Genomic DNA, 10,300 nt, shown 5'->3' with positions numbered 1-10,300 from the left:
TTGACTTTCCATAGTGACAGATGTTCACTATAAAAAAAATTAACAGTGCAATATATAGCAACTACACCTTATGTGCAATAGATGGAAGCTAGAGAACTGCAATAATGCCAATTACCTGGTACTCTCAATGGTACTGTAAGATCAATCTGCACCACAGGTATATGATCAACGCCACTGGCATCTTGGTAATTCTGGAATCAAACAAAACACAGCTGTTCATGAAATTAATCAATATCATTTCGTATTAATCGTCTACAATGAGTTCTTTGAAAATAAATGGCAATAATGCAAGAATTTCACACACAGACATAACTTTTCTCAGTTCAACCCATGTAGAGTTAATACCCTAGAACTACCTAAAGAACAAATATGCTAATCATAACAAAATTGATATCTTTATCTATTCTGATGTCAAACTTCTTCCCAATAGGCTATTACAATTATTTCCATGCCATGATATCATTTCTGAAAATAGTTAATCATGGAGTCATTTCAGTAAACAAGGAGGCTCCTCCTTTCCACTGAACCCATGCTGGCTTTGAGGAATATTCCAATCAGTTCCGTTTCCCCACTCTATCCCTATCACCCTGAAAGCTTATTTCCTTGAAGTGTCCATCAAATTTCCTGTTGAAAAATAAACAATATTCTACACATGACCCCTTTCCTCCTACAGACACTGACCTTTGTTGAAAATGTCCACAAGAACGGAGAAAACTTTAGAAACCTGCCCTAGTTACTATTTTTCACTTTAGGTTCCAGGTATCAACTGGTAGCATTTGTGAATGTCAGTCAATGTTGAAGATGAAAATTTGAGTTCATAGAAATTTCATCCAAATGCATTTCTAATTTATAGTCATTTGTGACATTTGGGGAGAAATCTTGCCTGAATCTAATCTCCTTTTCGGCTCAAAGGCAGTAATGCCAATGTGATAGCCCAAAAGTGCTGCTATAGCTGAGATGAGCCAAGGAGTCTTGAAGCCTTAAATCTATATGGTTTAGGCTTACATTTGCTCATGTCTCATCCCATTAAGATGTTAGGGAATAGCTCTTTTATTTTAAAATCTAGAAGAGCTCAACATTACTTTCTTCTAGTCAGCAAAATTGAACAAGAGTAAACCAGAGGTACCATGTCCACCATTGGCTTGGACACATAAGCCCCCCTACCAAACTAAACAAAGGGTGAAACATACATCACAATATTGAAAGGAAAACGACAAGGTAGTATCAATTTACAGGTGGCCAGCTCACCTTCTGAGAAGACGGAGAACTCTTGATGTAAAACGGATTGTTTGCCTGTTCTTGTTTCCTTACTTCTCGCCGCTAGGAAACAAAGCAAATCCTTATAACTCAAAAATTACATTTTACTTGAAGCTTAACACCAACTTTAAAATTCTAGATTTAAAGCTCCCATGCAAGTGATTGCTTGCAGCAAAATAGACTGAAAGAACATGGTTAAAAAACCTCGGCCTGATACCCTTAAAGATCAGATGTGATAATGCACCTTAAAAACTGAGAACTTGATTGCAAGACACTCCAATAACACTGCATTATAGATTTCATTCATGTTACAAAACGCAGTGTTCCATTGTACTTGTACGAAAGGAAATGGAGTGGGACAAACACCAATCTGTGTTGCAACACTTCAAAATGAAAAGAAGCAAGCTTTTGAAGAAACTTCAGACTGAGAAAAATAGTTCAGCCAGGCTGAAATGTTAAGAATAACTATAGTACCACCTGAAACTGTTGAAGATAATACAACTAGTTGCATGCCAAAGAACAGGTGAAACAGAATAAGCTAGAATTGGAAGGGGAAGACATTGGATTTTTAGAATGGATGTATTTATTTTTAAGTTAATGTTGAAGAACAGAAAACTAAACCAAAGGTCAGTGAGCATTTGAACGTAGGCAAGTTGGAAATGACTTACATTGGGTTTGTAAGCAATGTAGTCTTTGTTGAGTTGGAATTTAAAGGGAGTTTAACAGGCTAAGAACTTGTGAAGAAGTCACTGAGCCAGAGTCTCAGCATGGAAACAGACCCTTCAGCCCAACTAGTCTGTGCTGATCAGCCATCACAATCTGACTTAATCCCATCTGCCAATATTTGGCCCACATCCCTCTGAACCCTTCCTATTCATATATCCATGCACATGCCTTTTAAATTTGTAATTACATCAGCCTCCACCACTTCCTCTGGTAGCTTATTCCATAACGCACCACCCTCTGCATGACAAGGTTGTCCCTCAGGACCTTTTGCTTTTTTTTTTAAAAAATTTTTCCCCTCTCATTTTTAACCCATGCCCTCTAGATTTGGACTCCCCACACCCCAGGAAAAAGACCTTGGCGATTCACCCTATCCATGCATCTCATCATTTTATAAACTTCTATAAAAGGTTACCCTTCAAACTCTGATGCTCCAGGACAAAAAGCCCCAGCTTATTTAGTCCCTCCCTATAACTTAAACCCTTCAATCCCAGCAACATCCTTGTAAACCTTTTCTGAACCTTTTCAAGTTCAACATCTTTCCAATAGAACAGCAATAAGAATCGTACACAGTCTTTTAAAAATGGCCTCACCAATGTCCTGTACAGCTGCAACATGACATTCCAACCCCTGAACTCAATGCATGGACCAATAAAAGGTAAGCGAACCAACTGCCTTCTTCACCACCTTGTTCAACTCCATTTTGAATGAACTATGCACCTGCACCCCTAGATCTCTCTTGTCTGGCAACACTCTTCAGGACCCTGCCATTAACTGTACAGGAGGTTGAGGGGAGATCTGATTGAGGTCTACAAAGTCATGACAGGTATAGACAGGGTGGATATCAAGAAACTTTTTCCCCGAGTGGGGGACTCAATTACTAGGGGTCATGATTTCAAGGTGAGAGGGGAAAAGTTTAAGGGAGATATGCGTGGAAAGTTCTTTACACAGAGGGTAGTGGGTGCCTGGAACGTGTTGCCAGCGGAAGTGGTAGAGGCGGGCACAATAGTGTCATTTAAGATGTATCTAGACAGATACATGAATGGGCAGGGAACAGAGGGATACAGATTCTTTGAAAATAGGCGACAGGTTCAGATAGACGATCTGGATTGGCGCAGGCTTGGAGGGCCGAAGGGCCTGTTCCTGTGCTGTAATTTTCTTTGTTCTTTTAGTCCTGCCCTGGTTTGCCTTACTAAAATGCAACACCTCTCATTTACCTAAATTAACCTCCATCTGCCACTCCTTGGCCCATCAGCCCATCTGGTGAAGATCCCGTTGTACTCTGAGATAACCTTCTTCACTGCACATTACACAACCTATTTTAGTGTCATCTTCTAAGTTACTAACCATACCTCCTACATTCACATTCAAATCATTTATAGAAGTGACTAAAAGCAGCGGACCAAGCATAATCCTTGCGGCACACTGATCTGCAGATTCCTACAATCCTAGCTGATGGAACCACTGGACAAGTCTGATCCCAGAATAAAACCTGGCTAAATAGATTTTTTTTTTTCATTTAGTTGGCTAACATGATGGCAAATCACAAACATATTCACACAAGGCTGTACATTTCTTGAACAAGTCAGGTTTGTTGTACAGAATAAGAAAAAGACGAACCAAGTTATCTACATAGAAAACAGTGGCAATATCTAAAGTAAACAGCAAAACAATGTTTTAAGCCATTTCCCTACACTATCCTATACATTGAATCAAGTCCAAAGAAGTTACACCCCTATCTCAAAGCTTTAGGGTTCTACTTAACTGATTCCTGACAGTTTCTTCAGCTGTGGACTGTGGAAACAATTCAATGAGTGTTCTGCTAATATGAACTTCTCATAAATCAGAGTTTAAACTTCCCCAGTCTCAATAACTTGTGGACTTGCTTGTCAAGACGTGAACCAAATTGCACCTTTCCATACAGTAACCTGATTTCTAACCAAACTCTCCTGGTTTGGTTGATTCAAAAAAAAAATCTTGCTGCTGAGGTGACTTGTCACCTAAACTATTCTTTCGGGGAAAAACCAACTATGCTTCTGAATGCAACTCTGGCATCCTCTGAACTGAACAGCTTTTAAAAACATGTTCAAAATTCAATTCTTCTGAACTGAAAACAAAGCTAATGTCCTTATCACTGTCTGCCAACACAACAGTATAAACCTTTCCATTAATATCACACAGACCTGCAGCCCCCAGTTTTTGGCAAAATGCTGGAATGTGTCACTGTTCCAGAAGGACCCTGACCATTTCAAAAAGAAAAATTGCCCTTCCCAGAAGCAACCAAGACCCAAACGCCTCAATTTTGAAATCCAACTTACAAGAAACTTACATAATCTATATATACACATCTCATCACAAGAAACAACCAAAGACAAATCAATAAGGGATAAGGTGTGGAAATTAAACAGTTTTGTGTTTGAAAACATGGAATTGTTTTGGACTTGATAACTGCTGGATAGTTGGACATACATTGACATTTGAGCAGTCAACACCAGTACCATTTGAGTGCCATCAGCTTAAGCATGTAAGTTTCTCCAGGGGTGAAGCATGATGCAATCAATTGAGTTGCAGGTGACAGTCACGTTTTACTGAGTGCAAGAACTTATTCTGTAGTTCTGAGCAGGTTTATTTTCAAAGGATGCACTTAAGACTGGCTGAAACTGGATCCTTATCAACTGAGTGAGCTAGGTTCTGTGTTGGGAACAATTACAAGTAACTAATGTGACGTTGACAGCCTCTACACTTTTATATAGGTTTTGAGAGTACGTAAAACTACAATATGGGAAAATGTGAGGTTATGCACTTTGGCAGGAAGAATGGAAGAGGTGAATTTCTTTTAAAAAGAAAGAGAGACTGCAGAAGGCTGCAGCAGAGGAATTTGTGGGTACTTGTGCATTAGTCAAAAAGCTATCATACAGGTTTCGCAGGTAAATCAGAAATGGAAATAAAATGTTGGCCTTAATTTCAAAGGGAACGGAGTATAAAAATAAAGAAGTATTGTTAAAACTATACTAGGCACTAGGTAGACTACAATTCTGTGAACACTTTTAGCCCCTTATCCAAGCAAAGATATGCAGTGGAGACCATCCAGAGAAGGTTCATTGGGTCGATCCCAGGTATGGAAAGATTATATGAGGTTAAGTAGATTGGGCCTGAACTCATTCGAGTTTAAAAGAATGGGAGGCAACCTTATCCAAACACCTAAAATTCTTAAGAGGATTGACAGGGTAGATGAAGAGTTGTCTCACCTAGGACTAAATCCAGTACCAGAGAGTATAATCTCAGAATAAGGAGATGCATATTTAAGACAGAAATGAGGATAATTTTCTTATCTAAGGTTAGTGCATCTGTGGAATTCTTTACTGTAAAGGGCTGTAGAGGCTGGGTCCGTAAGAATATTCAAGGGCGAGATGAGACAGATTTTTGTGTCAGTAAGGGATCAAGGATTATGGGGATAAGGCAGGAAAGTTGACTGAAGATTACATCATCCATAATCTCAGTGAACGGTGGAGCAGACTTGACAGGCTGAATGACCTACTCCAGCCTCTACATCCCATGGTCTTAAAGGGTAGATGCCAAGTGGTTATTTTCCTTTGTGGAAGGGTCTAGGAACAAAGGGAATAATCTCAATGAGAGGTCACCCATTTAATATAGGTGAGGAGGAATTTCTTGAGGTAATGAATCTGCACAATACTTTACTGCAGGCTGTCGAGGCTGGCATTAACTATGTCCAAGGCTGAGATAGTTAGATTTTTAATCAATAAGAGAATCAAGGGTTGTGGGAATAAGGCAAGAAAGTGGTGTTGAGGCTTAACAAATCAACCATAACCTAACTGAAGAGTGGGAAAAGGCTCAAATGGGCTAAATGGTCTACTTCTGCTCCTGCGTCTTATGGCTCCAAATGCATCGCTGAGGCAACACATACACAAGAAAGTGAATTAGATGCAATCCAAGTAGTCCCTAAAGTAGATGCTAGAAAGGATTGCTTTTGACTTAAATTGTTATCAAAATACCAAGAGTTATCACTGTCTGCTGGTAATGTAAGTAATATTATTGTTGTTTTTGACTGAATTCTTAGTACTTTGGGTAAGGCAGAATCAGAATTTCTGGATTAAATGGGTTAGCAACAACGCATTTTAGATTTGTGAAGACCAGGTTGAGATCTGATATATTTTAGATAAACAGGTCCAGATTATGATTTCTTTTACTGAAAAATGTAAATTCAGAAGTTACCCGTGCAAGCTCATCTTCATCCATTTCCGGCTGTCTATGCCTGACATTCCTTTGTTCCTCCTCATGGAAGATCATTTTCTTGGGGTTTTCATCATCTGAAGAACTTTCTGAAGGTGCATCATTGATCCAGGCGTCAAGATCCAGTCTGAAGAGGAAGAGATAAAATAACAGCAACAGAAGACTTGCCTCACTTAACACAAATACATGTTCTCCTTTTTTCTACTCAAGATGGAGTTACAATTCTGTGAACCCTGACTGTTCTTTCACCTAAGAGACTACTTCTTATGTATAAGCTTAAATGAAGAGGGCATCAGCTGTTATTGATCTGCAGGGATAAAGCTAAGACAGTCTGCGACCACTTACGTCCAAATGCACATAACTCTTCCCTGTTAGCACAAATGCACCAACCAGCCACCTGGATGAAATCGGTGGAGACTCAGAACTGAACAAGAATTTTCTAATCTGTTCAGTTCAGCATTTTACTGGACTTGGTTCTTTGTCAAGAACAGAAATTGCCCAAGACTCAATGACAAGCAGTAGAACACAATTATACTAAAATAGCACTACAATTTGAAACACACTGAGGAACCAAGACAACAGCATGAGCCAGGAAGTGACCCATTCATCTTTTTCTTAAGTAAATAATGCATCAATCTGTTGTTAACTATAGTTCACTTCAGTTCTACAGCAAGGACAGCTATTTGCTTAGCTCATGGGAAAAATCATTACAACAGTAAAAAGCTTAGTTCTTCAAATTTGCAGCAATACTGTTAAGCGCACCCGAAACATTGGAAATAAGCATTCATTGAGTCCCTACAGTGCAGAAGGCCTCAGAGTCTGCACCAACTCCACACAGACACTTGCCCGAGGGTGGAATTGAACCCGGGCCCTTGGTGCTGAGAGACGAACCACTAAGCCACCGTGCCACCTAATAAATTTCTTACCCATCTGGCAATGGAACCTTCTTCTGTGCCTTGGGAGCAACAGGGTTAAGCTCGCCAGCAAACAAAGCCATCACTTCTTCTGCGACAGGGACATCCTTCGCTTGAAGCTTTTGTATGTATTTAATCAATTGAAGAATACAAGAAGCCTAGAAAATAAAAAACAAATGGGAGACTCACGGATGCTTGTATGATATTGATGCCATGTGATTCCTTTTTATATTAAATAACTTGCATAAAGAAACAGCTGAGGCATTGAGCCTGCTCTGCCATTCAATTAGATCACAGCTGACCATTGACCTCACCACTTTCCCATGCTAGTTTTGAAATCACTTGATGTCATTAGTCCCCAGAAATAACTGTTTTCTGTTTTGAACATACTCCGTGATTGAACTTTCACAGATTTCCAAATATTCACCACACACAGAATAAATTCCTTTTCACCCCCATCTTAACCTCAGGTCATTTATACCCAAGAACTAAACTCACTTGACAGGAAGCATCTCATCTACATTTTTTTTTCTCTTATTCATTTATGGGGTGTAGGCTTCACTTGTTAGGCAAGCACTTACCATTCCCACATGCTCCGGAGAAGATCGTGATGAGCTGCCTTCTTGGACCACTGCACTCCTTGGCTGTAAGGCAACCTCAGTTCTGCTAAGAAGGGAGTTCATTCACTATTGCTTGTTCAAAATCTTGGAACAGTGATATATTTCCATTCAGGGTGGTGAGTGGACACGCGCACATGTATGTATAGTTTTTCGGGTTTGGACAAATTGATGATCGTTATTTTTGGAAAGGGTTTGAAGACAGACATCAGGGTCCCCCTTTGGATGTCAACATCACCGAATTTCCCACCAATTAAGAAATATTCTATTCTTTCTAAAACCGGATTTCTTCAAGCTATTCACATTGTATTCTACCTATCATTTTCTAGCCCATTTACCAAGGCTGCCTACTTGTTGAGAATTCACAACAGATTTCAATTTTTTTAAAAATAAAAATCTTGTCTGATAATAAAGAGCAAGACAGATTTATCTCATGGCCTTTACTGCATGAGGATTTGAGTACAGAGTGAATGTGTGTTGCAACAGTTTTACAGAACCTTGCTAAGACTGTAACTGCAGTATTGCTTGCAGTTCTAGTCTCCTCAGCTGAGGAAGGCTACAGTTGTTATACAAAGAATGCAACTCACGCTCAGCTGCTCCCTGGCATGGTGGAATTGAGTTTTAAGGAGACAGTGTCTATATTGTAAGTCTAGAAGAATGAAAGGTGACCCCATTATAGCATAAAAAGTTCTTAGTGTTCAAGAGGCTACATACAGGAAGGATGGGTGTCCTGGGTATGGGCTGTAGAACCAGATAGACAGTCTCAGGATTATGAGAGGTCACTTAGGATACAGATAAGCAGGATTTTTTTTTAAAACTTGGAGAGTGATGAATCTTTGAAGTTCTGTACCACAGAAGGTGCATCAGCAAGCGTATTCATAATCGAGATCAATATATTTCTTGATATTAATGACATCAAGAGGGTAGCATAGAAAAATGGCAGTCAAAACTTGGTCATGGTCTACTTTAGTGATGAAGCAGACTCAAGTTGCTGAACAGCTTACATCCTACATTCCTGTGAAATTCCTAGTAGAAACGAAACGTCCCTGCTGTTCAGAGGAAGTATGCATTAAAATCTGACTTAGTCCTGTTGATTCTAAAACGATCACTTTAATGTTTGAAACAGGCAGCAAATTTCATGATCTTGAAGCTTCGTACTGAAAATGATTTTGACGTATTAAATGCCCATATACAGGACAGTTACATAATGAAGACATCAATTGCTTTGATTAATTGAGTACAAATCAGACACAGTGGCTGAGGCAGGGCCAAACAGGAATTTGACAAAGGACTGAAATCATTAGTGCAGGTCTTCTTCAGAAGCCACAGGTATAGAAGAGACCATGGTATAAATGGTTATATTCCAAACTTCCCAAATTCTGTAGTTGTTAAAATTCTTACAGCATCTTCAAGGATATGCATGCCACAGTAGAAGGAAAAGCTAATGGCCGTTTTACAAAAAATTCAAGCATTTAGTGCTCATTGATTATCATAATGCAGAGTGACAATCAATAATACTTTTAACCATGCAAGACTTATTTTTGTTCGTGGAATGCTGGATGACAGAACAGTAACAGGATTTTTGCACTCAGACACAAATCCACAGAATGCATGAGTTTCAGAGTCTAGTCATCACCACAACAGCCCTCCATTAAGTGAAAAAACAGAATCCATACTTTCAATGAACCAGCAATCTTTGCTGGAGGTCTATGAGGGTGGTGGAGGAAAAAAGTTAATGTTTGTCTATAAATATATCTTCAATGACTGAATAATCTCTCAACAGTCATGGTTAAAAATTATACATGACTATCTGTTCAAGTAATATACCAGTTCTGGTGATTAATTCCCAGAAATCCAACAATCTTTTCAAGCGAGATGGGTAAAAAGTGAAGTCAAAGAATATTGATTCAATGGAATATGTTTTTTCTTCTGGGCTGGGGAAACAGATCACCCTAATCCTAGCTAATTTTGCTTTGAAAACAAACTAATGTAGCAACCGAAGAACATATCTAAGACACAATGATGGACACAGTGAAATTGCTTCATCTTTGATGGAAGTAAAGGCTGTTCACGTACCCGCTCCTGCACTTCAAGGTCAGCATTCTGAACAAACTGGGGCAGCTTGTCAATCAGCATTTGTGTTATTTCTTGAGCAGCTTCTTTGTCACCAGCTTGTTCATTTTGTTGCAAAACTGATGCATACAACTTTGCAGCATTCTGCACATAAACTGCTTGGATATGCCCTGGCAGCGTTGTGACTTTGGATTTCAGCATAGCTTCCAATGTTTGGTTAGGCTCTTGAAGGTATCTGAAAAATATGCAAGTTAGAACTGTACACATGCTAAATTTTTTCCAAGAGCTATGAATTGCTTAATGGTATGATACAGTACTAGTAAAAGAAACGTTTTCTGATTGAGATTAAAGGACTTTTGTTGGGTGCAGATTTGGAGAATACGGAACAAAGGCCAGGTAAATGTCTTTCATGTACAGATTAGCAAAGATCACATGAAATGGTAGAAAAAATTCAAGCTAAGTAAC

General features: G+C 39.1%; 1 protein-coding gene across 1 annotated transcript in view; it reads right to left on the bottom strand.

Moving 5' to 3' along the window:
- Positions 1-68: 68 nt before the first annotated feature.
- The window catches only part of ap3d1 (adaptor related protein complex 3 subunit delta 1), a 63,422-nt gene continuing 53,190 nt past the window's right edge, over positions 69-10,300 (bottom strand). Inside the window, exons 15-19 of the mRNA XM_048613919.1 lie at positions 9,839-10,070; positions 7,158-7,303; positions 6,214-6,358; positions 1,249-1,320; positions 69-191 (exon numbers count right to left, since the gene is read on the bottom strand). Coding sequence (XP_048469876.1) covers positions 69-191; positions 1,249-1,320; positions 6,214-6,358; positions 7,158-7,303; positions 9,839-10,070 — 718 coding nt within the window. The remainder of the gene's footprint in view (positions 192-1,248; positions 1,321-6,213; positions 6,359-7,157; positions 7,304-9,838; positions 10,071-10,300) is intronic.

The sequence above is a fragment of the Rhincodon typus genome, chromosome 29, assembly GCF_021869965.1.
Source record: "Rhincodon typus isolate 14 chromosome 29, sRhiTyp1.1, whole genome shotgun sequence".
Classification (NCBI taxonomy): domain Eukaryota; kingdom Metazoa; phylum Chordata; class Chondrichthyes; order Orectolobiformes; family Rhincodontidae; genus Rhincodon; species Rhincodon typus.
The sequence above is the reverse complement of the archived record's forward strand: the minus strand, read 5'-3'. Positions and strand labels throughout refer to the sequence as shown.